At 47.2% G+C, this 27,822-nt stretch overlaps 2 protein-coding genes across 11 annotated transcripts in view; both read left to right on the plus strand.

The window, feature by feature from the left end:
- Nucleotides 1–27,822, plus strand: part of LOC135905116 (uncharacterized) — a 595,563-nt gene that overhangs the window by 360,122 nt on the left and 207,619 nt on the right. For 2 of the 10 annotated variants that reach the window (XM_070540275.1, XM_070540274.1), the window contains exon 3: nucleotides 6,929–7,008. The exons of the other annotated variants lie outside the window; for them this stretch is intronic. In XM_070540275.1, the coding sequence (XP_070396376.1) occupies nucleotides 6,929–7,008 (80 nt within the window). The remainder of the gene's footprint in view (nucleotides 1–6,928; nucleotides 7,009–27,822) is intronic. 10 annotated transcript variants of the gene reach the window in all.
- Nucleotides 16,354–20,057, plus strand: LOC135905114 (uncharacterized). Its single transcript, XM_065436107.2, has one exon. The coding sequence runs from the start codon at nucleotides 16,379–16,381 to the stop codon at nucleotides 17,693–17,695; it is 1,317 nt and encodes a 438-aa protein (XP_065292179.1). The 5' UTR covers nucleotides 16,354–16,378; the 3' UTR covers nucleotides 17,696–20,057.

The raw sequence follows: 27,822 nt of genomic DNA on the forward strand, positions 1-27,822 counted from the left end.
GCCCGCGCCCTGCACAAGGCGGGGTGCGGGAGGGGGAATACCCGTCTTGACGGGTGGTGGTTAAAAAGACAAATATAAGCCCTTTCGCAGCAACTGTGACGTATTTTGTTAGGCTTAGTAAAATTACTAGAGAGAGTCGATCTCGATCACAACGAGAAAGCGTCGTTAATGATTTGTGCTCGAAATGATCCCAAAGTGAACTAAACTGGGTCTTTTGATTCATTTCTTGCTTTTGCGACACAGAACGAGTGGCTAGGATTTGGCGACCTCTTTGCTGTATACGCTCCACTAAAACTCTCTAATGCTGAGTTGCTTGAGTTGTTAAAGTCTTGACTGGCGCAGTTACCCGCTGAGAAAAAGGTGGGCGTTTCCATAAACGCACTGCCCGAATGATTGTATTATAACGAAGGTAAAGGTGGACGGGGCCAAACGTGCGTGAGGCAGTATTTTTCACACTTCACATTTAGCTTTTCTAAATGAATCGTACGTATTTTTGCATTCATGTATAATGCTGCAATTGGGGCCTGTTGGCTATACTATATGTATGTATGTATGTATGTATGTATGTATGTATGTATGTATGTATGTATGTATGTGTGTGTGTGTGTGTGTGTGTGTGTGTGTGTGTGTGTGTGTGTGTGTGTGCGTGTGCGTGTGTGTGTGTGTGTGTGTGTGTGTGCGCGTGTGTGTGTGTGTGTGTGTTGAAAAACGCACTGATATGCAGATGATGTTGGTAGTTCGGCGCTCGATGTGGTGTGTTCTCCGTCCAGTTCTGTCTAGTTTTCCTCCGTCTACACCTTGTGCATAATAGCGAGATTTTTGAAAAACACAACATTTGCAGTCATACGGTCTGTTGCGTTGTAAGGACGCCACAGTCCGCATCAAGCCAATTAGTGACTCTGTTGGCTGTGTCCCCAACGTCGCGCAACCAGATTTAACGTTGAAGTTACATCACACGATGAGCTGCAAAAAAGCAGATTCACCGTCAGCCGAAAGGGACTTATGCCGTGCGGTGCGTCCGGAGGCATTCAGTTTAGCTGTCGGCACTTCATTTTGTTCCAAGCCCAAGTAATTTCAAGTTTAGGCAGTCTACGTACACCCTTGATGAAACACTCGTAAATCGTTTGTTCGTTTTCAGCAAACTTCGGGGTGTGTTACAAGGCCGTCAACTAGTGTACACGTCTATTTCCGTCAACTTATTTCTGACTCATAGATGTTAGTATGTTGCTTGCAGAAAGTATAGGGGGGAGGAATAATTGGGTCATATTCCGTCACATAAACGTGTAGCTCTCCCGGACCTCTTCCCTGCCTTCCCACTTCCGTTCCTCCTCATCCTCATCCTCCTCCTTCTACGGGTCCTCTTAAACCCCCACCCCCTCTCCCCTCCCCGCCTCTTGCCCCTCCGCATCTAACCGCGCCGTTCAGGTGTCGGCAGACTGCTCTAGCTGTAACTTACGGTGCGGTCAGCAGTAATTTTCTTCGTTCCACTCCTCCTTGTTCCTTTATGTACGATTTATACATTAAATCCTTAAACAAAAGAACCAATCATTGCAGTTAAGGCTTGTGTACCCCATCGAAGCATAGTTTCGGTTTACGGTATACGAATTCCTCACGGCATAGGACACGTGATACTCGGAGGCGTCACATAGTGCTGCCAGCGGCGTGCTCTGCGCAACCGTGCGGCACGCTTCGCCTTGTTTTTGTTCTGTTTCTTATTTCTCGCCTCCGCTTACGTTCGTCTCGCGAGCGCATACGCAGTCGCATTCCGAACAGCACGCGGTGACGTCCTCGCATTGTCTCAGGCCGGGCGGGCAACGAAATCCTCCGCGGCGCGCCGGCGTGACTCATCCGGACGGGGATGCGACGCGTGCCGCACCATCTTCGTCTTCTTCGGCGGCGCCGCACAGAACCTCGCACTTCCACGCACTTTCACAATCTCTGCAGACAGTCGTTCTTTCGCGCGCACAGTGCGACGCGAATCTATTTCCGTCAACATCCGCGGCTTGCTTTCGGATCGGAGGACGAGCCGACCTTCATCCGTGGGCTATACGGACGCACGCAGGCTCGCAAACGCGCAGGCGCGGGCACCACACACACAACGGGACAGCTCCCGCTTTACGACAAACATCGCGCAACGCGGGCGTCAACGTCTTGAGAGTCTCGGAGGGTTAAAGGGTGCGGCGGTCTCTTCAAGAGACGGAGAGAGAGAGAGAGAGAGAGCAGCGGCTCAGCCGTCTTGATGCGTCGTCGCCCTCGCATAAGCTGTCTCGCGCGGCGATGTCGGAACAAGCGTTCGCCCGCAAACGTCGCCAAAGCGCCCGTTTCTGCGGCGCCAGCGATTTCACCACCAGATGCACTTCAACATCTCGAGCCGCCGACGCGGTGTGTGTGTGTGTGTGTGTGTGTCGTTTGTGTGTGTGTGCGTGTGTGCGGGCGTTTGTGCGTGTGTGTGTGCGTGCGTGTGTGTGTGTGCGTGTGCGTGTGTGTGCGTGTGCGTGCGTGTGTGTGTGTGTGCATGTGTGTGAGCAGTGCGTGTGTGTGTGTGTGTGCGCGTGTGCGTGTGTGTGCGTATGTGTACGTGTGTGTGTGCGTGTGTGTGTGTGCGTGTGTGTGTGCGTGTGTGTGCGTGTGTGTGTGTTTGTGTGTGTGTGTGTCTACGATTTTCGGATCTTGAACACGATCCTGCGTTTTTTTATTTTTCACTGAAACCACAAGGGATCAAAGACGAACCATGAAGAAACAATTAGGATATCGAAGGGCGATGCGATCTGCAGTGATTTAACAGTACAAGTGACCAGATTTCATAGCAAGTCAAAATCAATATGCCTATAGAGTGAGGATATCGCGACAGCCTCGGTTCGATTGAAGTAGAACATAGGTAGCTGTAGGCTTTTGTCTTCCAGTGCAGTTCAAATAGGATTCTCGTGATGATAACGATCACAACGACGACTAGACCACTGTACAGACACTACCTCTCACTCAACCTCTCCTACACCAAAGGTCTATCGCCACTCATCGCTACATAACTCACGAACCACTCACCGACATTCCTAACACTAATCGCTTCATAACGGTAAATGGAAGCCGTAACGTGAGGTCTGTGCTACAATTCATACAATAGTGTAATATAATAGTGTAGCGTCCACGTCGCAAGGCTCAGCACCTGATTCCACGGAGCTATGGGAGCTAGTTTCAAAATACATGCTTTTGCAAACGTAAAGCCCCGAATGCAATCGGTGACGTCACAGCCGCCATTTCGTGAACCCCGCCCCTTCAGGGGTGAAAATGATGGTGATTGGATATGCTTTCAGACTGAAAAAAAGAAAAGCTGTGAAAAAATTTCAGATTGGAAAAATTCAGTGGTGATGTAGCGGTAAGTGCCAGAGAAGTGCGTTAGCATTACGCCGCACCTCCTTGAGATCCCGGATTCATGGTTTGAACCGTGTTCAATACATTGCAAATAGTTCTTCCAGCAGCTCACTCAACACACAATCCTGCCTCCCTTCGAGGAGCGAACTACAGCTGATGGCCTACCCCGTGAGCGGCATCCCACGCTTCACACATACTTTTTTATGCGAAGCATACTAGCCGCACAAGCAAGCTCTTCCTTGCTGCGCCGCGCGCGGCCGCGTAGCTACCATATGACGTCATAACAGCTGCAAAAGCGGAGGCTCAACTCGTGCGCTCGCTTGCGGCCGCGTAGCTACATAGCCGGGTCTCAGCTCGTGCGCTCGCCTGCATGAGTTGTTTCTTCGTCTAGCGGAACCAAATATAGCCAAGCAACAGCAGTTCACCAGGCTAAACAGTGGTTCAACAACTCAAATAAAGGCTAGTATGCTTCGCATCCTGGGCTTAACCTTAGCTAAGCCACAGCCATTTTTTTCCCCACTTGTACCGTCTTAATGCTCACGCGTTAAGACGTGGCGTCGCTTCACTGACTGTCAGGCTTCGTTTCGCGGCGGTGTTGGCTTGCCGGGTCCGCGCGAAGGAGTGCCGACGTTGGCACAAATCTCGGGCACGGTTTAGCTTATGCCGGCTGGTTCCTCGCACATGGGGGGAGAAACTTAGTAAACAAGTTGTCGTGCCCGACGTGTGTCGACGTCGTCCGCCAAAGAAGTGCCAGAGAGGAATTCTCGCTGCGGCTTATTTTAAGTATACCTTGGAGGCCGCACCAGTGCTTCTATGGGACACGGTCTAAGCAAGAGAGCACTGCTGAATCATCCACTATTGATTTGTTACCCCTGTGTTTTAATCTGGCTGGCGTGCGTTGCTTTTAGACGGTCCGCGAGTGGCAGGACTTCGTGCACCCGACCGAAGGAACCGCCAGCGACGTACATTGTATCGGAGCCCCGAATTCGCTTTGAAACGCCATCATTGATGGCTGTGTAATAAAGCTCACCTCGCGCGACGCAGCAGCGAGTGTGTGGCTCCAAGAAGCTTCCGGTCCCGGGCCTTATACAGGTTAGCGCGCCGGAGCACGAGGCGTGTTTTTAAGTTGTTTCACTGTGCGGAAAGCATATTTTAAAGTTTTGAGATAAAAGACATGCGCATTACGCCTCAAGACAAATACTCAAAAATTTTTCGTATAACTTACGGCAACCTTGGCTTGTAAAATTGTTATGTACGGAGGGAAAGTGTTGAAAATCTGCGAGCTTACATCTTAACGCACTTCTGCTACTAGATATTGCCACCACTGCCTTTCTTGATCGCTACATTTAGTGTGTTACATCTGTGAACGAAACCGGTAGTCGTGCAGGGCCTATGTTTGTAAACAGCGAACGGGTCATGGTTACTGTGGTTCTCCCCGAGAAGAGTAGATTACCTATCAAGGAAGCGGGCCAATTAAGGAGGTACAATCTTTCCGATGCTATTCACTATATGCTTATAGGACAGGAAGTATTCAAGCACTTAAACTGAGAACACTAAGGAGTGAAGATCAACGGTGAATATCTCAGCGACCTTCAGTTTGCATATGACATTGTCCTCTTCAGCAACATTGGGGATGAATTGAAACAAGTGATTGAGGACATTAACTGGGGAAGTGTAAGAGTTGGGTTGAAGATTAATATGGAGAAGGACAATGTTCAATAGCCTGGCAAAGGAACAAGAATTCAGGATCGTCAGTCAGCCTCTGGAGTCTGTACAGGAGTACGTTTGTCTAGGTCATTTACCCGGGCCAATTACTCACAGGGGATCCTGATCATCAGAAGGAAAGTTAGAGAATAAAAAACGTGGTTTAGTGCATGCGGCAGGCATTACCAAATCCTGACTGGAAGCTTACCACTGTCGTTGAAAAGAAAAGTGCAGTGTCGTTGCATTCTACCGGTCCTCAAGGAAGCTCAAGAAAAATGACCGGGTAAAGAGCGATGGAACAAAAAAGGTTTGGCGTATATATATATATATATATAGTTAAGCGACAGGAAGAGAGCGCTGTGGATAACAGAGCAAGCGGAGACAGTCGATATTCTAGTTGACATTTGGAGCAAGAAATGGAGCTGGGAAGGCCATGTAATGCATAGGGCAGAAAACCGGTGTGCCATCAGAGTTACAGGATGGGTGCCAAGAGAAGGGAAGCATAATCAAGGACGGCGGAAATGAGGTGGAGTTATAAAATTAGGAAAGTTGCTAGAGCATGTTGGAATCAGCTAGCATAAGACAGGCGTAATTGGAGATTGCTGGGTGAGGCCTTTGTGCTGCAGTGGACATACAAACCTCAAATACAAGGACATCCAGCTGGCCTTTGGTATTAGGCCCTCCACCTGGCGCTAGTGCGTTATTGAATTGAATTTCTCAAAGTAAAACATGTCAGAAATTTTGTAAAGTGCGACTTACGCACGAGCTACAGACTTAATAGCATCGGGTTGTAATTCGAACATACGAGAAATCATTATTCCGTTACGCGGAAGCTCAAACACTTTTGCAGCTGACGTTTTTTGGATGAGCACGCCACGAAAAATCTGGACCAACTAGAGGCTATCAGCTCCCATGTGAAATAGGCAGATGATGATGATGATGACATTTGTTCACACTTTTGGTTTGAAATAATATTTAATGATGTTCAATAATTCTTAGGCCTAATAATGAATTATGTGATTGGGCGAAATACAAAAATAGTCTGACTTCCTCCAAGGGAAAGAAATCACTGGCTTGGTTCAACCCAGGCCCTCGGCACTTGCATAATTTTTAAAAAAATTACGCAACATCCATGGGACACCCGATTTAGCCTTGATGTCATACACGACGTCAGCAAATATTGCTTTCTCTTGTGGCGGCACGATCACAGGGAATAACGTGGATGACGCCAGCTCCGACGTTTCGAGACTAACTGTAGCACCGAGTTAAAGCGCGCCTCTGACGAAAATGGGTCCTCCTATCAAAGCGTTGCCCAGCCTGCCTGAGGCACCTCGTCCCTGTTCATAACCTTCATACCAAAGTTAAAGTATGTTTCCCAAGCCTGGTATTAAGTGCGATACATTTTTACGTGCTTGAAGAGTGAGGTTGAGATTCCGCGCCGTAGAAAATACGCATCCCTACCCGTTCAACCCTATCGGCATTTCACCGCCCGCTCTCGGACATTCAGCGAGCGCTCAGCGAGCTGCCCGCTTGTAGCCTGAAGATTCCGGAAGAGATCTCGAGCCGGGCTCAAATAAACATCCGCTGCCGGCGATCGTTATTCTTACTCGTCGATGACTGCGTTTCCCGTTCGCGCTTCGCGAGCCGTTCGACTCGCTCCCGTGACCAAGAAGGTCACGAGCGGACCACGACGAGCAGCTGAACAAACAAGCCGCTTCAAAGTCCTTCGCACCCCTCATCTATAGTCGACGCTTTCTTTCTTTCTTTCTTTCTTTCTTTCTTTCTTTCTTTCTTTCTTTCTTTCTTTCTTTCTTTCTTTCTTTCTTCCTTTCTTTCTTTCTTTCTTTCTTTGCAGCTACACTGCGCCACGCCTCCGCACCGACAAACCCTCGGTCAGCGAACAGTCACGGAAGCCGTAGCCAGACACGCAGCCAGGTGAGCACTGTCTGCGTGACGTTCAACCACCGCACGCTACACACCTAGAAGGCAAGTGCGGCAGGAAGACAGGCCGTTGTCACCGAATAATCGGTGGACCAGAACTTGCCCACTCGTTCCGTACTTCTACAGTTTTTATCGTTATCTGACCTTTTCAACTTACAAGCCCGCGCTACTTGGGCTTTGAGCAGTATAGCCACAGTTCAGCGTTTCGCAAGTTTTTTTTCCCCCGGAAATTCGGCGTACTTATTTCAACGTCTACTACCCTCCGAAATCTCGTTTTTTTGGCAAATATATTGCTCCTTATAAACTCCCACTGACTTCTGCTTCTGATTATACAATATATATATATATATATATATATATATATATATATATATTCCACATAGGTCTTTGTTGCTTTTGCTCTAGACGGTCAGGTGGAAGACAGTTTTTCCCTTTTCACGAACATTCTCCTTCCGGGCTTCCGCAGAACTGATTTGTCGTATACATATACGGCCGCGTTTACGCGAATGTGACTGTAGCGTGTCTTTAGTGGATCACGGAAGTTGTGTTGCGATAACGTTCACGTGGGGCGCGTTCCGCTTCGTCCGAAACACTCTTGAACCTGTTTCCCACGATTTTACGCTCCACCGCCCAGCCGAGGAGAGCCACATGGCAGCAGCCGTCTATCTGCCTCACTGCTACACGCTAGCGTTCACACGCATTCCGCGAAACCACTTATATACCCCCGTCTGGAACCTCTCCTGTAGCACCGAGCGGCCATAACCTAACGCGTTCACACGAATGCGACGCGCAAGAAACGCGACGCGACGCATCACTCGTCGCACTCGTTTGAACGCTGCAGCTCGCGCAATGCGACAAAGGATCGCGGAGCGTTCACACGCATTCCGCGAAACCCCGTCTGGAACCTCTCCTGTCGCACTGAGCGGCCGTAACCTAGCGCGTTCACACGAACGCGACGCGAAGCACCACTCGTCGCGCTCGTGTAAACGCTGCAGCTCGCGAGATGCGACGGCAGAGAATCGCGGAGGCGCTCTCTGTCAGCTTTTGCAGGAGGTGCGACACGCGAGACCGTGGGGCCCGATATGATGTCGAACAGAGGGACAAAGTGAAAAGTTAAAGACCGCGAGCCGCGTATGTACATATACACCGCGTCGCGCCCTGGCGGAACGAATGCTCCGCGGGGTCGTGTCACATACGAGCGGCTCATTACGCGACTTGATTTCCCCGCGCCGCGCGTCATGCCATGCTCTCTCGGCTCCGTCGTCCGGCTGCAGCTCTTAAACGGCCATTGTTTGTATGTGATGATGTTTCAGCCGAGCCCCCTCTCCTCCTCCGGATGTGGGCGTGGCGCTCGGCGATGCATGGATGTACAAACCGCAAGCGCGTGCAGTATTACGCGCGCGCACACACAAACGCACACACACGCGTGCTGCTTCACAGCCTCGGAGAAAAAAAAAGAGCGTTGTTCTTTCTTTCTATTAAACGAACCGCTGTGGGGGAGACGTTGGTACCAATGAGAGGCGGCGCGCTATCCTTTTGTCGCGTGCGTAATTATTACGTGTAATGCAACAAAGAATGCAACGATGCTGGACGCGTGCAGAACGCTATGAAGGCCACTCCGTGGAGGAGTAATGAAAAATAAACGCGCACGATGTCTGTGTACCCGAATGCCCGTGTAATATTTCGTTTTATGCGTGCCCGTTGTACGGTTTCTGTACCCGTGTGTTTGTCTCTATGACTTTGTGAGTTTGTGCGTGCGCGCTCTGTCTGGTACTCCTACTTGCTGCTGTGAACTACTGCGTTGCAAAAAATGCGTGTGTATTCTGCTGCCTGTGTTTGTGAGACTGTGATTGTGTTTTCGTGTATTTGCGTAAATAAATAAATGAATAATTATATTAAATAAATAATCAATTAAACAATTAGTAAATAATACAATAATAAATTATATTATGAACATTTTAATATATTAACTGTGGTACACGGGAGAAAACGCAGGTACACTTTCAAGCATAAAAAGTAGTAATAAGATGCAAACGAATATATGTAAAAAGAAGCAAACGCATATTCGAACAAGAAATGGACTCGTTCGATTTGTTCAGCTATACGTAAAATCTTGCATATGCATTTTTTTGTATAGTCTTTCGCAAAGTGCAGTTTATAGAGAAATGCATTTAAAAAACGGGGAACTATATAATAATAATAATAGTAATAATAATAATAATAATAATAATAATAATAATAATATATAAACACAAGAATTCCTGTAGCCACAGTAATGGTACCGTCGAGGTTTAATTACACCGTAATGTTCCAAAGAGCGAATAAGAGTACTTTGGTAATTTCGAATACAATGCTTTATCACCCCCTCTCGCCAAATACACACGGACGTGTAACGTTTCCGAAGCATCACCCTGGACACGTCGAACAGCCCCTCCGAATTTCACTGCGCAAGCTGCAAGGTGGAGGAAAGTTTATAAGTGAATGAAAGGAGGAGTTAATGAAAGTTGCGAGTGGCGCCCTGTCCCGCTCTCTTCTCTTGTGTGCGTCCGTTTATTTGGAGTCTTCATATTTTATAATGAACAGCTGCCAACCAGCCCAACAAGAAGTGCTTTTTACGAAAGGAAGTTGTCATCCCCGCGACTGTATCACGAAGTTACAAAGGAAATTCGTGAGATTTTTTTAGTAGCCGCGTGCTACAGTTGGTCGGATGATGTTTTTTCCCTTTCATGTCCTCTCAGTTTCTGCGAACGCTTGGAACGAACATATAAGGGTTCGCATAGATATAGAAAGCACGATCGGGGGTGGACGTTTTCCTTTGCCATCTAGTTGCTCTACCAACTTCACTGTAAAGCACATGACTTATTCTGCGCTAAAGAAAGGCGATACACAACAGTTTTCGGATTTACAATTAGGGGGGAATGAATTTAAGTAAGTTTACGGCGCAGAAAAAAAAGGAAATTAGAGCAAGACTATCAAGTGCTCTTTCATTTATTTATTTATTTATTTATTTATTTATTTTTATTTACTTACTTACTTTCTTAGTATTTGTCTCTATATTCATTTATTTGAACCAGGTTACGCTTTTCCTTGCTGTGGCTTCGTATCCGAAACATCTTTGGAATCCCAAACGCGCCGGATGGAAAAAAAAATAAAAGAAAGCCGAGTCAGACATACGCACAACAATGTAAAAAAAGTATTCCAAATGCGTTTGAGCATTTCGCGACAGTGACAACGACAGAAGCAACAAAAGCAATAAAAACGAAGCAGGTGGGAATACACCTTGTCGTAGGCGGCGATCCAACCCGTCGGGCACCATACTACAGTCCTCTCTATAGACACATAGGAAGCGTTCGCGTGATGTATCTATCAAGATGGTAAAAAATACTTATAAGAGCAGTAACGGGGAAGGAGTTAGGCGATAAGGCGGATGAACAAATGACCGGTTTAAAGCTGACGCCATCCGATATGCGAAAAAAAAAAAAAAAGATTACTGGTCTCGCTTCTATAGAGTGTTTCAGTTGAGCGTGTTTACGCTCCGCTAAGCAGTTAAGCTGAGCGGAAGCGCGAATGCGCATGCGCCGTCCACTTAGCCGTAAGCGGGCTAGCGGAGCGAGGAGCACGGTCCGCTGAGAAGCTGCCTGAGCGCAGCGTGCTGCGCAGCGGTTTGGCTAGCGTTGGCGTCGGAAAGGATTTGATTGGATGCAAAAAGCAAGCGCGCTGGCTTACACGTGGCGTTCCCCAAGACGGCGCTTTATTTTTCATTGGATAAAATGAATCGGTATCGCATTACAAGTGCACGTCTAGATACTTCATGGAGAAATATGTATATATTTATGTAAGTATATATATATATATATATATATATATATATATATATATATATATATATATATATATATATATATATATACATACGTTTTACTGCATAAAAGTGATCAATAGGTGTTTTTATTTTCTTTCATTACCCTGAATTTGGCCAGGGGGCGCTGCAACTGCGAAAGGTCCGCTCCGCTACGCTAAACGTATAACTAAGACGTGAAAATTGCCCGCCGCTCCGCTGTGGCTTAGCGGGGCAGCTCGGAGCAGAGCGTACCGTAAAGAGGCTAAACTAAAACACTCTTATAGCTCGCTTTGGACGAGTGATGGGCACGCGTAATAAGACCGATGGGGGGGGGGGGGGGGGGCGGGACTGGAAGCGGTGAATCGCGATTGCCGCAGGAACGACGTCGCTGCAGATTGCGCCGAAATATCGCCGTCTTTCCGGGGCGACCGAATAAAGAGGAGGTTATGAAACGGTGGGAGGAGACGGAACGGGCGCAGGAGCGGGCGTTCTTTTGAGTGTTACAGATGCCTTCTCCAAGTTGGCGCGGTTACGTCTTTGTCAGCGGCACGTTTCCGGAAGTCCTAGCTAGTTTGGCGCATCGATTACATTTGCGGAATTGATGAGGCGGAGACATCGGGTGCGGCGTACAGGGCCTGTAGGCCGCGGAATTGATTTCAGCGCGCTGGAATCAAACAAAAGAAAAAAAAACAAAAAAAAATCAAAGGAAGAATGTGCGTTCAGGTCCAAGGCAACGAGGCAAGGCATAAAGGCAAGAAAGATAGAAATAGCACAAGGAAGTCCAGGTCAGAGTTTATTTACATAATTTCATTTTCATAAGCAGAGGGCGAACAAAGAAAGAAATAAACAATCAGGATGAACAAAGAAACATCGGAACAAAGGAAATATAGAAGACAATACGACACGAAGGACAAAAATGATGTCAAGGAAATGGAGGTGGTGGAGGAGGATTTTCACGACTGTAAGAAAATAAGTTTAATTAACGCAACTAGTGGGCGAGTCGGTGTTAACATAACCGAGAAAATAACCGAGGTAACCGCCTTACTCGGCGATGCGCGTATAAAGCGGGGTTTCGGTAAAAAGAAAACGAAACAGACGTGAAAGATTGAGAAAACGGAAGTCCGAAGAGAGACAAATAAGGCAACAGCAAATAGAAAGGAAAAAAAAGGAGAGAAAAGGGAAAATGTTGGCAAGAATGAAACGCCAGAAGGAAGGAAAGAAGGAGGGAAGGAACGAAGGAAGGAAGGAAGGAAGGAAGGAAGGAAGGAAAGAACGAAGGAAGGAAGGAAGGAAGGAAGGTAAAGATATAAATGCACCCTCGCCGCAGTAGGTTGTCTTGTGAACCGGTGTCTCGACGAGACGTCCTACCTATTCTTCCCTCGTATGCACCAGGTGGCGCGAGGTACGCATTAACAAAAGTTCTAATGCGAAACATTTCGTACGTCTTACCACACACTGCATGATTGATTGGCATGCAGCTTCCTCTTCCGCCTCGTCTGATGCTTCTTAAAAGTAGTTAACGTGCCCCGTGGAGGGGCTTGAAGCAGGCTTCCGCAGCCCAGCCCTATCGAAAAAAAAAAAACGAACCGCAATCTTCATTTCCGGTTACGTGTAAAATGTTCCACATAGCATTGATTCCAACAGTGTGTGGAATCAGCATGGTAAATTTTTAAAAATTCTTTCAGAGCAGCCTCTCCGAAGCTTAAGGCAGCCATAAGAAGCTGCTTTCGTTTGAAATCCCGCTTTGATGTCTTCTCGAGCGCCGTAGATATCTTGCTGTACGCGATCGAGGTGGTTGCAGCTTCGATTACGGTGCGCGATTCAAAGGGGCAGCCACTGCTCATTGTGTTAGTAGTGCTAGTTTTAGTTATTTCACGTCCAGACACCCGCAGGCCCCCGTTCGATCGTCTGAGCAGGATGACCTGCGAGCCTCCGGGCAGAAAGGCGTGATGCGACTTCTAAGCCAGACAGATACGCTGCCGTCACGCAAGCTCCATTCAACGCACACGCAGATCAACGAGGGATGGTCGCGAAAAAGCGCGAAAAAAAAGAAAATAGAAGTCACCGGTTCCTTATTGTTGTGCGAAGTCCGAAACAGAATTCCAGCGACGATGCCACAATAATAAGCGATCAAGCAGAGCATGCCGACGGAGCCGAGAAAGCGCTGCTTCAAAACGTGATCGGGCGCACCGCTGTGAGAGACACGCCGGCGTTTGAAAAGATCAAAGTGAACAACTGGGAAAGGGCAACACAACACCGACAACGTTCTTCATTCTTTTTCTTTTCTTTTTAAATTCTTTCCCATCCTCGCATCGACAATTCTTCTATAGAAATAGTCGGGTAATGTGAAAAGGAGTGCGTGGGTTTGAAATAGCTGGAGTTGCGAGACTGGAAGGGTTGGAAGAGAGAACGCGAAGGACCGGACTGAATTGATATTCCTGTACGCGGATGCAGCCGTTGCAGGAGCATCCTGTAGCGGGACCCTCCCAGTACCTCGTGTGGACTAGCCAAGTGAACTGGGTGCGCACGCTCCCTGCATGGAATTGAGGCGGAGAGTCAGTGGAATGCTCTAAGCAAACCCTTTATTCTGTGAGGTAGGAACTGGTTGCGCCTATGCTCCACTGCGCCAGAACGGTGCAGTATTGTTAAAGGCGTAGCAATTGTTAAAGGCGTAGCAATTGTTAAAGGCGTAGCAAGCGCCAGTCAATCGGGGCACCCCGGTTGGCCCCGTGAAAGCGCAGGAATGGAGGAGCGACAAATTACTGCAGCAATGTTGATCCTTTTATTTAAGTTTATTCTCGTTGTTTGCTCATATTTATGTTTTCTACCACACATTTATTTCAACTTCCATTCTCATTCTCTCAATCGTTTTAGTCTATGTGACCTATAACGCAAAACGATTCTAATCTGTTTTTATTCTAGACTCCTGACGTCAGATATACGTAACCGCCGACGCAAGCATCGGGCGGTGACCCGCAGCGTTGTCTGAACCGCCGAATCAAATGTGCTCCTCGTTTACAGCAGGTTACTTTTGTTTGCTTTAAAAACGAGTAACATCGCCTACATTGAGCGGTTTTTCCTTATCTAACTGGCTGACAAGAGGCGAGGAGCACGCTCAAGTGGAGAGGGTATTGACGGGCCGAGCCAGCACAGCGTAAATAGATAACCGGATTAGGAGGGTGGTGCTGGCGTCTGTGATTGGTTCGTACTACTTCCTTAGGATGCGGTGGCTGGTATCAAATCGCGGCCACCTGCAAAAGAAAGTCAAGAATGCCGCTAACGCGGACCCTCAGAAAAAAATTAAAAAAAGGTGGCAGAGCGATGTCGTATACGTGCCGAAAGGGCTCGATAACGTTACACGGCCACGCAAGAAGTTTTATTATGCGCAAATAAATCCATGCTCGCTGGCAGGTGCGAGTAGCCAATATCTGAGGGGTCCGCCGGCAGCCTTCTTTATCATTCCTTTCGTAACGGGGCAGTCTCCGGCTATTTAGAAAAAAAAAATACTGTTTTGTTTGGCATATTAATGCATCTTTAACGCGTCCCAGTTGAAAATGACAACAGAGGTTGTGTTCAGTACTACAGAAATTCCTGTTGTACAACAGGATTTTTCTGTAGTAACTACAGATTCCTGATGGAGCGACAGACTTTTCTGATGTACAACAGACATTTGTTGTTGCTACTACAGAAGTACAGTCTGTCGTATGTCTGTTGTTACAACAGAAAGCTGAAGCTCTACAACAGATTTTTGTAGTACTACAGAAATTTCTGTTGTACAACAGGATTTTTCTGTAGTAACTACAGATTCCTGATGGAGCGACAGACTTTTCTGATGTACAACAGACATTTGTTGTTGCTACTACAGAAGTACAGTCTGTCGTATGTCTGTTGTTACAACAGAAAGCTGAAGCTCTACAACATATTTTTGTAGTACTACAGAAAAAATTGTCATCACTACAGGCACCCTGTTGTCCCAACAGAAATGTTCCTGAAGTAACCCGAAAAACTTCTGTAGTGCTACAGAGAGCTGTTGAAATACTACAGAAACCTATTGTGGCAACAGGCCCCCAATTGTCACAACAGAAGTGTTCCTGAAGTAATGCGACCAACTTCTGTTGTACTACAGAAAAATGTTGTTGTACGACAGAAGCCTATCATTGTAACAGGCCCCCAGTTGTCATAACAGAAGTGTTCCTGAAGTAATGGACAAACTTCTGTTGTACTACAGAGAACTGTTCCACAACGGAAACCTATCGCCGCAACATGTACCCAATGATGACAACAGAAGTGCACTCAAAATTGTGTGATGCGACAAGCTTCTGTAGTGCCTTGTTGAAAAAGACAAAAGGAATTCCTGTCGCAACTACAGAAATTCTGTTGTACGACAGAAATTGTTGACATTTCTTAATTGGGAGACATTTCTGACATTACGACAGAAATTCTGATTTCGCAACAGAAGCATTCTGTCGCGACAACAAGAGTTCTGAAGTCGGAACAACAGTGTTATATCCTGACAGCGATTCCGACGTTACGGCACCAATTCTGACGTCGCAGCAGAAACATTCGGTGGCGACGGCCAAGAGTTCCGAAGTCGCAACAGAAGCGCTTTCCGTCGCGGTCCTTTAAAATTGTATGTTTTCGCATCGGTGGTGTACACTGTACTTTTCTCTTGCGCGGTATTCAATCGCGCTTCTCTGAAGCCGGCAATGCTGATGGCACCGACACCGGTAATAAAGTCGACGTGGCGAATAGTTATAATTGTGCCGTGACGACGCGGCACCAGCAACGCCCTACCGGCCCCTTCAAAATCGGCCGCTGATCAAAATCATATCATCTGCGGGAATGGCTGCGTATCCGTTTTTTTTTTTTGGTAAGATGTGGCACACAGGCCTGTGGACTTACATGTGCTGTTACACTGACACATTAGTTAATTTCCCAGGAATATTTCACAAGCTTTATGTGAAGCAGAAAAGAAGATTTGGGTTGTTCCACAAAGTTGCGTGAAAAGCTGTCTCGCTCGTGTCTCATTAATCTGGTACAGTGCTGCCGTGAGAAGCCAGTACGCTGTCAGAAAGAACTCTCATCCACGAATGTTTATGTAGCTATTTTGCATTGAACACACGAATTATATGCGCGCTCAAAAGTGTAAAGAACGAGAGACTACTGTCGAAACTAGCAGTAATAACCCTAAAAGTCAACGTTGCCTATTTCTGAATTCCTTATTTGATATGGATATCGTACATCAAAATCGATGTTCTAGCACTGCACGATGTACTTGTCGATGATACGAACACGCTTGCGCTTCTAGAAATGCGGCACTTGACGCCGTGGAGTGATAGCGGACCTTGGCTCTCAAAATGCAAATGTAAACATCAGCGCATCAGCACGTCGTACTATTCACATAGCCAAAACGTACACTTGAAAAGCATGTCAGCGGTGGTGCTGACATGCTTTTCAAGTGTACGTTTTGGCAGTGCAGGGCGCAGAAAGAAGAAGACGGCGTTCCGAACGGTCGCTTTTCTCATGTTCTCCGCTTCAAAGGATTTATCGGCCCCTGGCCGAGGTGCTACTCAGGCTTCAGCCAGCAGCAATGACTACCGTGTTGTGTTACCCCGTCTTCCTACCGGTAAGCTGGTTGTGGACTCCGTTTTCCTGCATGCTGACTTAAGTGGTCGACCGTACCGAGCCCAAGACTTCAGAGACGCCCTTCGGACCGTTATTGACCTGAAGGAAATAAGTTCCATCGGACAATTTCAGATGTCGCACGTGTGGATGGTGACGTGCAAATCAGGGATGACAAAATCAAAGCTAGTCGCATGCGGGGAATTATCCGTAAAAGGTAGACGCTGTGTCGTCATTGATCCTGAGCCCACGGAAGTTAAAATGAAGCTTTTGTGGCTTCCTGAGCGTTTGGAAGACGACTACATTCGAGATGCGCTCCAGGCTTACGGGAAAGTCAAGTCTATTTCAGCAGAAAGCTGGAGAGTATCGGAGATGGAACAAATGCGTACGCTAAATCGGGACGTGGTGTTGACTCTTGCCGATGGAGTGAGCGTGGGGGACGTTCCACATCTACTACCTGTTTGTGGAGTGCAGAGTCTCGTATTAATTCCAGGCCGGCCCCCACTTTGTCTGCGCTGTAACAAGGTGGGGCACATTCGTCGAAACTGCAGAACCCCACGTTGTGAAACCTGCCGGCGCTTTGGTCACACAGCTGAAGAATGTGTCGTAACATACGCCGATAAGTTACGACACAGAACAAAGCCTCCGGATGAAAGCTTGCAAGAACACATAATGGACATTACGGAGGTTCTTGACGCGACGGGAGACGTTCCCTCTTCCGCGGAGACCCGCTGTGCCACTAAGGCCCCTCTGCCTGTTGAAGACAGTCACAATGCCATCGCCCGTGAATGCCAACTGCCCACTGCCAACTGCCAACAATGCCAACTGCCCGTGAATAAAGAAAGTAGCGAAGAGAAAGATGACCAACCGAAGCAACAACCCAAAGGAGCACCCGCTACCACGGAGCCAGCTGCTGCCCAGCAAGCGAATGAGGGAGCCGGAAATGACTCATCTGATGCACCCAAGCAACTCGACACGTGCACTGAGCCGGCAGAGGACAGCCGAAGTAACGCGGATACTTCAGTTCCGAAGCGCCGTGCGACCAACAGATCGGAATCAAGCACAGACAGCGAGACGACCAGTACCACAAGAAAAGCACGTCGCCGCAAAACATCGAAACACTCAGGAAAGTGCCGACGATCACGGTCCAGAAGGCCTGGTGGGGTTTCGGAGGGAGCCTCACCGTTGCCCTCTAGGACCGATCACATAGATCATTAGGTCCAAATACTTGGTAGTCACCATGGCCCTGTCCCAGCAACTTCAATTCGCAACCTTGAACGTACGAGGCCTTAGGTCTTTGCAGAAACAGGCGCAGCTTCGCCGGCTTTTGTCTAGGAAGCGCCTCGACTTCGTCGCCGTGCAGGAGACGAAGATTGAGAGTGACGACGAGACAGAAAGGGCTTTGCGACCTTTTCTGTCTGAGTATAATGTTTGCGTTTCACACGCTCTTGGTTTATCCGCGGGCTGTTTCCTGTTTCTGAAAAAGAGCCTACTTTATTCAGCTTTTAGTTATCATGTCGACACTGAAGGTCGATATATATGTTGTGATTTTGTGTTGCAGGGTGTGCCATGGCGCATAGTCAACGTCTATGCATTTAATGACGCTGCAAAACGAGCTCTTTTATTTGATACTGTGTCTAGTCTATTGGACTGTGATCGCTGCATTGTTTTAATGGGAGATTTCAATTGTGTATGCGATCCGAACGATCGAAGCGGCCATAACACTCAGCGGGACAGGAGTGGTGAAGTTTTGTCTAACATAATAGAAAATGCAGGGCTCGTTGATATAGGAGTGTCGGGACAGGGAGCTCGCTCTTATACAAGAATTCAAGGTCATTCCTACGCCCGCCTTGATCGGATTTATGTTTCTTCATCACTCCTCTCTCGAGGACTATCCTGCATTACTATCCCCGTTTCATTCTCTGATCATTGTATGGTTATTGCAAACATTGGTGAAAAAATTTGTAACTAATTTCCGACCACAGTGGGCACTCTGGAAGCTTAACTCTGAGCTCCTAAATGATCAGGAATTTATTAATCGCGTGCGCATGGCTCTAACCAATTCTCTGTCTAGTGACTTGCCATTATTTGCTGCTTGGGAACTCTTTAAACAAGAGGTTCGTACAGTGGCTATAGAAATTGGATCGGTGAAATCATTCTATAGAAAGTATGAAGAAAAAACGCTTCTTAAGAGCCTATGTAGCCTTTATGAGATTGAATGCGAAATGCCAGGCACTTACATTGTTGACATAGAAAACATTAAATGTGAGTTACAAAAGTATGACGCACTGCGTTACAGAGGTGCGCGAATTCGATCTCGAAACATGCGCGCTCTGCAATCTGAGCAACCAACACGTCAAGCTTTACTTGACGAGCGACGTCACGGTATTTCCAGAGTAATTCCGGAAATATACTCCGAGGGTAGTCTTTTAACAAATACTAATGACATCATTTCTCAGTTCGAAATTTTCTACACTATGTTGTTTAGTGCCCCTCCGAATGATCACGATGCAAAAGTTTTAGAGAGTTTTGTATCTCTTGTAAAACCATTACAGGATGATGACTGTGCAGTCATCAGTGGTAGCCTTACGATTCAAGAAATTGAGCTAGCTATTGATCAGCTGCCTCTGTCGAAAACACCCGGCCCCGATGGACTTTCAAGTGAATTTTACAAAGCTTTCAAATCAATTATCAGCCCCATATTATTGGATATTTTTATTACAAGTTTAGAAGTTGGCGCCCTTCCGCAGTCTTTTTGCAAAACCCACACAGTTTTAATTCCCAAAAGTTCAGATAAAGAGAAACTGCGTTCTGTTGAAGGCTATCGACCAATCACATTGTCAAACGTGGATTACAAAATTTTTGCGAAAGTTCTATCTAATAGATTGCAATTTGCGATGTCAATTCTAATTGGTTCCCATCAGACGTGTGGAATCAGGGGCCGATCAATTCAAACCAACATACATATCGCCCGTACCCTTCTTCAATACTGTTATGGTTCCACTGAGCAGCTTGCAATGCTCCAGGTAGACCTTGCTAAAGCTTTTGATCGTGTGAGCCACTCCTATTTATTTTCTCTTTTGGAGCATGTCAATGTTGGCTCCATTGTGCTTAAAGGCGTTAGGCTTTGCTACACCTGTTGTACTACTCGTTTAATTATTAATGGCCAACTCTCCGAACCCATTTCTATTTGCTCATCAGTAAAACAAGGATGCCCGATGTCCCCACTACTATTCGCCCTTTACCTGGAACCGCTATGCTTAAGCGTAATTCAGTCGAGTAACATCCATGGCTTCAATATACTGGGTAATGAAGTTAAAGTCTTAGCTTACGCAGACGATCTAGCGTTCTTCTGCACGGATAAGTCCAGTGTTGAAAAAGTAGTATCGAAAATAGAAGAATTTGGCAGTGTATCAGGAGCGCGAATGAACTCCTCAAAAAGTTTAGGCTTATGGTTTGGCTCATGGTGCTATACACCAGAACAGTTTGCAGGCGTTAAGTGGACTGATGTCCCGCCAAAGTATCTTGGCGTGCCGCTAGACGCATATAAATTAAGCGCATACTATTGGAAAGAACGGGTTACGGTACTGCAAAGTTACGCCCAGACATTCGTTCCACAACGACTTTCTATTTTTGGGAAAGCCGAAGCCTGCAATAAGTTCTTGGCAACAAAAATTTTCTATGTATTGCAAGTTATCCATTGTGCTAGGCTATACATCCAACGCTTTCACCGTATCTTTGCGACCTTCGTATGGTCTTCAACTTTTGAGCCCATGAGGCGAGACAACATTTTTAGGCCTGTTAGCGAAGGTGGGCTGGGCTTAGTACACCTTTATGTGCGGCAGATAGTGTCTCGTTTCTTCTTTTTTCGCGATACTTCCCATCCTGTAATTCGTTCATACATGCAAGTCACACTTGTTAATGCGTTACCTGATTTAGTTGTTTCTTCAAGTTTTTCTTCGCGCTTATGCTTGTGGGGGTTCATGCAAGAAGTTTACTTGGCGGTTCGTTTCCTGACAGTTCGGTTTTCCACTGAATACTTGTATTCTGTGTCGCGCAAAACGTTGTACAAAGACTTACTATCCATGCTATTCCCGCCTCCACTTTACCGATCAATATACATTAAATTGCCAGGCCACGATGTGCTAAAGCGAGTTCGCAAAATGTATTTATCCCCTTGCTGCAAAACATTCTTTTATAAAGTTCATAGTGAAACCATACCGGTTAAAGCATGGCTACAAAAAAAGGGTATCTTTGTCTCTTCTGTTAACTGTCGCATTTGTGATGTACCAGAGACAATTGAACATTGTTTTATTAGCTGCACCGACGCCATCCTTTTTTGGGATGTCCTCCAACGGACTTTAAAGAAAGACTTTGAGATTAACGCTCATACTGTGCGATACCTGCTGCCAACCTCTGATAATAGTGCACCTTTCGATATGTTTTTTGTCATGGGAATGCACAGTTTGTGGAAAACGCGAATGATGGACCGCAACGCCGAAATGGTTGTACCTACAAGGGCAAATTTCATCCAAATGACGCTACACCTAAAGCAGGTTTATGATGGACTCGGTGTGCAGCCGGACTGGTACCCTATTTTGGTGAGGTGCTTATCCTTGCCACCCTTCTAAAGTGACACGAACGTTTCTACTCACAGTATGAACGCTGCCTCTTCTGTGTGACTTTCATTGTGCCCTCCATTCTCTGACTATGCAGAACTGGTGAACGTCTAGTTGAATGCAACTATAATAAATACCATGAAAGAAAGAAAAAAAAAAAAAAGTCAGCGGTGGTGCAGTGGTAAGAGGCCGGGCTGGGAATCGTGAGGTCACATGTTCGAATCCTAGGCGAAGACGTTTTTTTTAATTTTTTTTTTACTTTTATGTTTTTCTTTTTTGTACTAACAAATTTACATAACCTTACGGACGTCTCTGTCAATTTTTAATTAAATATTGATCAAGAACTACAGAACTTTCTACTACAGGACGTCACACTACAGACAACAGAACTACAGACAACAGAACTACAGGCAACAGAACTACAGGCAACAGAACTACAGGCAACAGAACTACAGAAACAACGTCCCAAAATACGACAGACTGTTCAAATTTCCTGTTGTGTTTTTCAACTGGGGTACACGTCACTTTGACGCGGTCAGATTTTGTTGTTTTGTAACGTCGCGTGACGGACAGGCGAAGTGGGCCGCAGCCCGAAAACATTTGGCCAATAGCAGAGGGCTAACGGCAAAACAGTGTCGGATCAAAAATAATAATTTTGCTTTTGTGTACACGTCATATCAGATGGGGAGCTATCGCGGTTTTCGTGACGTTGCGTGCCAGTCAGGTGACGTGGCGGTGGCCCGAAAATTTTTTGACCAATCGTCAAAGGCTGATTGCAGAATTGGAATAGAAAAGTTTGCAATAGCTTTACGTCATAACGCCCATTGTATCTTCTTAATATCCTCGGGCACCTTTGCTACTACAACAACAACTACTACTACTACTACTACTACTACTACTACTACTACTACTACTACTACTACTACTACTACTACTACTACTACTACTACTACTACTGATGGTAAGAACAGAGAGTGTCGACAGTCACTCCGTGGACAGCGTATGACTTGGCGAAATTTGGATTCATGGACCACGCCCGTGTTATCTAACGGAGCTTCACAATCGATATGCGTGGAGAACTTTAGGCCTCCACACTGCCGCACACAGGAAACGATACTCCAAAGGACGATAAGTCCAACATTCACGAGCAGCGCCATTACGGTGTGGCGCAATCGGAAGCATAATAACACCTTCGAAGCTTGGGTGAAGGTACGAATTTTTTCGAACACCCCTTGGCAGAGACGCGAAGTCAAACACCACGGCGGAAGAAAAAATTGGCTAAAGGCTTAGCTTGGTTAAGCCTGGAAAATTGCGAAAGCAATACCCTTGTCTTCGCCTTGGTTCGGCTGATGGTGTGGACATGGTTGCCCTTTGTTAAACTTATGGCTATACATCATCCGACATAGCACAAGGCAGCGCGCCGACCACTGCGAGGAGCCGAGCTGTAGCCCCCTTTATCCTCCTAGCGTGACGTCACACCAGCGAGCGCCCTCTCTCGGTAGCGCCGCAGCAGCGGCGCGCAAGGCTTCGCCTCCACCATCGATGCCGCGAGCTGGGGCCCCGTCTCTCGGTCTGGCGTGACGTCACATGGTCACGTGACGCGCAGCTGCGTAAGGAGGCGCCACGACCACCGATGGGTCGAAAGTGCGAGCAGTATTGCTTTCGCGATAAAAAAAATCACAGGCCTGCGCGGCACAGTCACGGCAGTCACAGCGTAAGCTGGAGGAGTGGCTCCACAGGAGCTCCATTTCCGGCACCATGCACTAGAGGCTCTTCGCGGCGAAGTTTCTTCGCGTCGTTTTCACGAGAGCGATCTGAACTGTCCGCCCCACGTCGACCGCGAGCTGCGCCTTGTACTGCTCTCTGCACAGTGGTCTGCTGAGCCCTATGTTGCCTGGTTGCAGCGGCGCGCGGAAGCTTTACGATTCGCTTCTTCAGCAGCCGTTCGCATTTTGCGAGGAGGCGCCATAACGCGTATACCGAAGAGTAAACAAAGATATCCGGACCACGTGGCACTCATGTCACATCCCTTGACCCATGGCACGGTACGTTGCTGTTGATGACGATGACAATTATGTTTTATTGGCGTCCTCTTCTAAACGAGGCGGTGACAAATAGTCACCTAACCTGACCAGGTCCAGCTACAAGCATCGCGCAACTGCTACATGTCGGGACACCTGGTTGAACGTAACGAAACTGCAATGCAAAGTTCGTACGTATCGATGCTACGCTGCGCGCATGCCACGTGGCGTGCCTACTGGCATGGTACGACGCTAATGATGATAATAATGATTATTGGCATTCCCTTTGAAACAGGACGGTGAGAAACGTTTACATAGCCTGCTTGAATTAATCGGGTATGCCATGCGTGTTTGTCATTACATGAATATTTATACATGTCCATAATCGTCGTTTTCCTCCAGAGGACTTCTACATCTACCTTCTAACGCTACCCATGCAACTGCTACGTGGCGTGCCACCTGGCGGCAAGCACTGGCGTGACTCAGTAGTAGAGTAACTGACTTCCATGCTGCAGGCCCGTGTTGGTAATTTTTACTGGGTAATTTTTCTTATTCCCGGCGATAGCTGTTGCGGACAGCGGACACCGGAGGTGGCGAACACCAAGCTGCTATTGGAGTGAGCCCATAACAGCTTGCGCTGTAAAAATAAGAACAAAAACAATAAATCTGGGGTTTTACGTGCCGAAACAACGATGTACTCAAAAGTATTTCGTTACCGCGAGAAAATTGTCGTTTTTTATAGGTCTCGGAAAAAGAATGATTTACCGCTGCGAATAATATTCCAGCACACATTGCAGCATAGCATATTGTCCATAATGAAATGCTTTTTCCGAAAACATACGTTGCCAAAAAAATTATTAGGTAAAACATAAAAATTCTAGAAAGCGCCATTTTGCCGGCAGTTGATAAAAAGACAAATGAAGAAACATATCTACAGAAATATTAATATCAAAGAGAATTCTGAATATACGTTTCAAAGATTACCTCGGGAATTGTGTATGAAAAAATGCTCATTGCACCGCCGTTCTTCTGATACAAAAAACAAAGACCAACTCATCGTTCATGCCATGCGGTGAAGCAGTTCCTGGATATTGTGAAGCATAGATGCACTCCACAATTTTCCCGCAAAAGGTGTGGTTTTGGTTCAATCTTGTGGTCCTCGTAACACATTCTGCACTTGCGCCATTTCGGCATCTTCTGACGATAGTCCGATGAGAAGCCCAAGGAACGTACTAGAGTCATGTTCGTCAAGTTCGTCTAGAGTCTGCACCTCTTCCAGTACCGATCGCTTTCAGCGTTGCTGGCCAACTACAAGATTATGCATCCAAGCATATATGTTTGCATTTTTGCACATTTTCTTTATCATCTCTGCTGAGAAGAACAGTAGACAGAAATTCCACGCCGTTGAAAACTGCCTTACGCTGATCCGTAGTGCTGGGCCGAGATGTGCTACGGGCGGCCTTCTTGGCGTGAACGGAAGTTTCTTTGCTGCCGGTGGCAGCACATCGTAACTAAACGAAGTACGCACCCAGAATATAATCAGTAGAGCTATCAGGTCGTGAAAAAATATCGGCAGATAAGCGCGCACAAGAAAGGAGACCGCTCAAAGCCGTAAAGGAAACTCGCCGGTGAACAGCCGCGTATGTCGCATGCTGACTCAAAACATCGTCGCCGTCAGAGATTGAAACTAATCTACTTTACTGTCATCTTCGGAATCATAACCCGAGCCCTCATCACTAAATTCAAGTGCGGGTGCAGCATAGTTCCGAGCAGGACGCTTTCCTCGGGACGCAGCCGCGCGGGACGACCCCATGGGAGCGACTTTCGATAACTGCGCAGTGACACCGGTAGCGCCTCTTGCCGGGATTTTACGAGAGAAGCGTTACCGAGACTCTTGGAAACTAGTTGCAAAAGCAGGGTCCACATGTTGGACATGCGGCGGACTTTCAGAAATACACTTTAGTGGAATAAAACGACTCGGACTCTAACGCAAAGCTCACTAGTGAACAGGTGGTGTCACTTTTGGTTAATTATCACCGCTCAACCCTGTCGAACGGCAAAGCCGGCGATGTAGTCTATTTCGTGACCTGCTGGGAGTCACTTGATCACAAAAATTGGCAGTGGCTTAGCTCGGTTATGCCAGGATATACGTAGCGAAAGCTAAGGCACAGCATGGTTAGCCTCAATTGGTTAACATTGATAGCAAGTCCAGGTTGGTCCGGTTGTTTAGCTATGTTGCGGCGTTTAGCCAGTCGTTCGTCTGTTTCCTGGGCGATTTGTTTCCTCTTCATCTCGTTCCGATGTCGATTCCAGGCCTCCTCCTGCATATCAGAATTGTCGCCGTCCATACTGCTGCCTCAATTGTAGTTGCGGCGCACGCGAGCTCTCCTTTTCAATCCTCCGACATGTTATCAGGCATGCGACGCAGCTGGCGAAGCGAGCGGAGGCGAGCGCAACGACGAGGAACGCGGTGTGACGTCATACCAAACGGCGGAGGCGGAAAGGCGCGGCGCTTCGCAGCGGCGGAGCACCTGTGGCACGGTGGTACTAGTGGCGCATGCGCAGTAGTGACTAGGAAGCGAGCGAGAGAGAGAGAGAGAGAGAAATATCCGCGGCGAGGCCCGCGTTGTGACGTCGTGTGCCTCCTGGGATCACCACCACGGCGAAATCGCAAGTTTGAGGCCAGTAAAGCTTTCGCTTTAAAATTTTGGTGCCACTGTGGCGTAATCGTGAGAAGCGTCCCTTTTTCTTGAGCGCGGGAGAAGGTGACAGCCCCGCCTCTTTTCACTACAAAATACGCACAATAATGTCCGTCAAAAATAACGACATCGCCGGAGTGCCAAAATTTAAACTGATTCTGTAAGTACCTGCGCTAACTACTGGATGGCCTTATTTGGATATGAAACGGCTCCAATAAGTCGAAATTGGTGACCTCAAGCACAGTTCCCCGGCGATCGCAATAAATAGGCGTGGTAACAAAAGTGTTAAGAGGCGCGGAGGGAGGAAACAAACTCGGGCTTGGAGCCTTACGTTACGTAGCCAGCATTCGCAAAGCAACTCTCCGTGAAGCCTTTTCCTCCTCTCGAAAAAGACATTTACGACATGGCATATTGGCCACCAATGTTTGGTACCCGGTAGTTTTTAATCGACGCTTACTTGTTCGGCTGCATTGCCGTGGCTGCGGCTACCAGAGCGGGAGCACTAAAACCTACCGCGCGCTCTGACGTGACGTCGCCGGACCTACTCGTTCGGTATTCGCGTCGCCTGCAATGCCGCCTCTTAGCTCTTTCCTTCATCCATGCGAGACACCATGGGGGTTAGTAACTTCCGCAGTACTGCGAGCGGTGCTTGTTAGAGGCAGGGCACGGAGGAAGAAAGGCCAGAGAAAGAGAGAGAGAGAGATAGTGAAGAAATAAGGTAGAGAAGCGGAAGCGGCGATTCAAACGGGAAGGCGTCAGCGTCGTCGCAGCGCTAGAAAGGGGTAACAGCGGGGCGGAAAAAAAAAATAAGAGGTGGGTGGTGGAGAATACAAGACCGGCTATTACGGCCCGTTTCTCGCCGGGAATGCGTCGAAATATGATGATGCTTCTTCCCTCGAGGCTTATTCCTGACGCGATCGTGTGGCTAGTGGCTCCACTGCTACATAACACTGCGAACAGGTTTCAGTATTTTTTTTTTTTCTGGCAGTGGGGACGGACTGGATCTTTGAAGAGCGATACATTGTTTGGTGCGGCGCTATTGGCGTTCCACTTCAGTACGATTCGGACGGCGGTTACGTTCAAACTGGCCGGCAGACGGGCTTCTAGTCGGGCTTCGGATGAGGTCTGCATTCTTTAGAGTGTGCGCGCGCGTGTTTGGAGTTGATTCCGGCCTCTTTCGTGCGGCACATGTTTGTTGCACAGCTAGCGAACTATATGCTAATCATCTCGTTCTGCACACTATTATGCAGTTGTCGAATGCGTATGTAAATGTGACAGCATGTAACTGACTTTCTTTTTTTTACTTTTCTTTCTCAGTTAGTGAACAGATGCTTTTTTACATGCTGTCATTTTATCAGCCTTACTTGGGTAAGCTATTCTCTAGGCGAGACATCTTCTAACCTTTACCTCATGCAATATTCATCAACGGCCGGCAGACCTCGAAAGAATGAACCCTCGCAGTACGCACGCATTCGACGCGCTGCTTTTGACGTTCGAACTCAGTTTGACTCCGACCGCAGTCGCTATGAAGCCCTTCTTGACATATTTTAAGACGCCGGGGATTGTGCTGTAGAGAAGGCTACGCGGCAGTGAAGTAGGCGATTGGGCACTGATTGCGCTAAAACGACGATGCATATGCTTTGTGCGCGCTAGCGATCTGTCTATTGAAGGGCAACATCTTACGGTTGGAAACAGCAAACGAATATTTTATAAAAGTGCACATCATTTATTTAACGCACCTATATGGCCACCAGCGTGGAAGTATTGTGTGAGGGAGCTACGTATTGTGCATGGATAACGATACGTCCATTTTCATTGTCTTTACTGTAACCACGCTGAGGCAGTCTTTATCTGTTGCTGTACTACGACAGGAAGAGGAAGGGTTGGGGGGCGAGCTAGTTGGTACAGGTGATTCATATTAAACAGCGCTAAAAAACAGAGGGACAAAGAAGAGCACGAGACCAGCGCTGAATATATATATATATATATATATATATATATATATA

The sequence above is a fragment of the Dermacentor albipictus genome, chromosome 6 (assembly GCF_038994185.2).
Source record: "Dermacentor albipictus isolate Rhodes 1998 colony chromosome 6, USDA_Dalb.pri_finalv2, whole genome shotgun sequence".
Taxonomy (NCBI): Eukaryota; Metazoa; Arthropoda; class Arachnida; order Ixodida; family Ixodidae; genus Dermacentor; species Dermacentor albipictus.

Excerpts from the sequence above, each read along its gene's own strand:
- LOC135905114 (XM_065436107.2), top strand. The coding sequence starts at position 16,379 with ATGTTCTCCGCTTCAAAGGATTTATCGGCCCCTGGCCGAGGTGCTACT.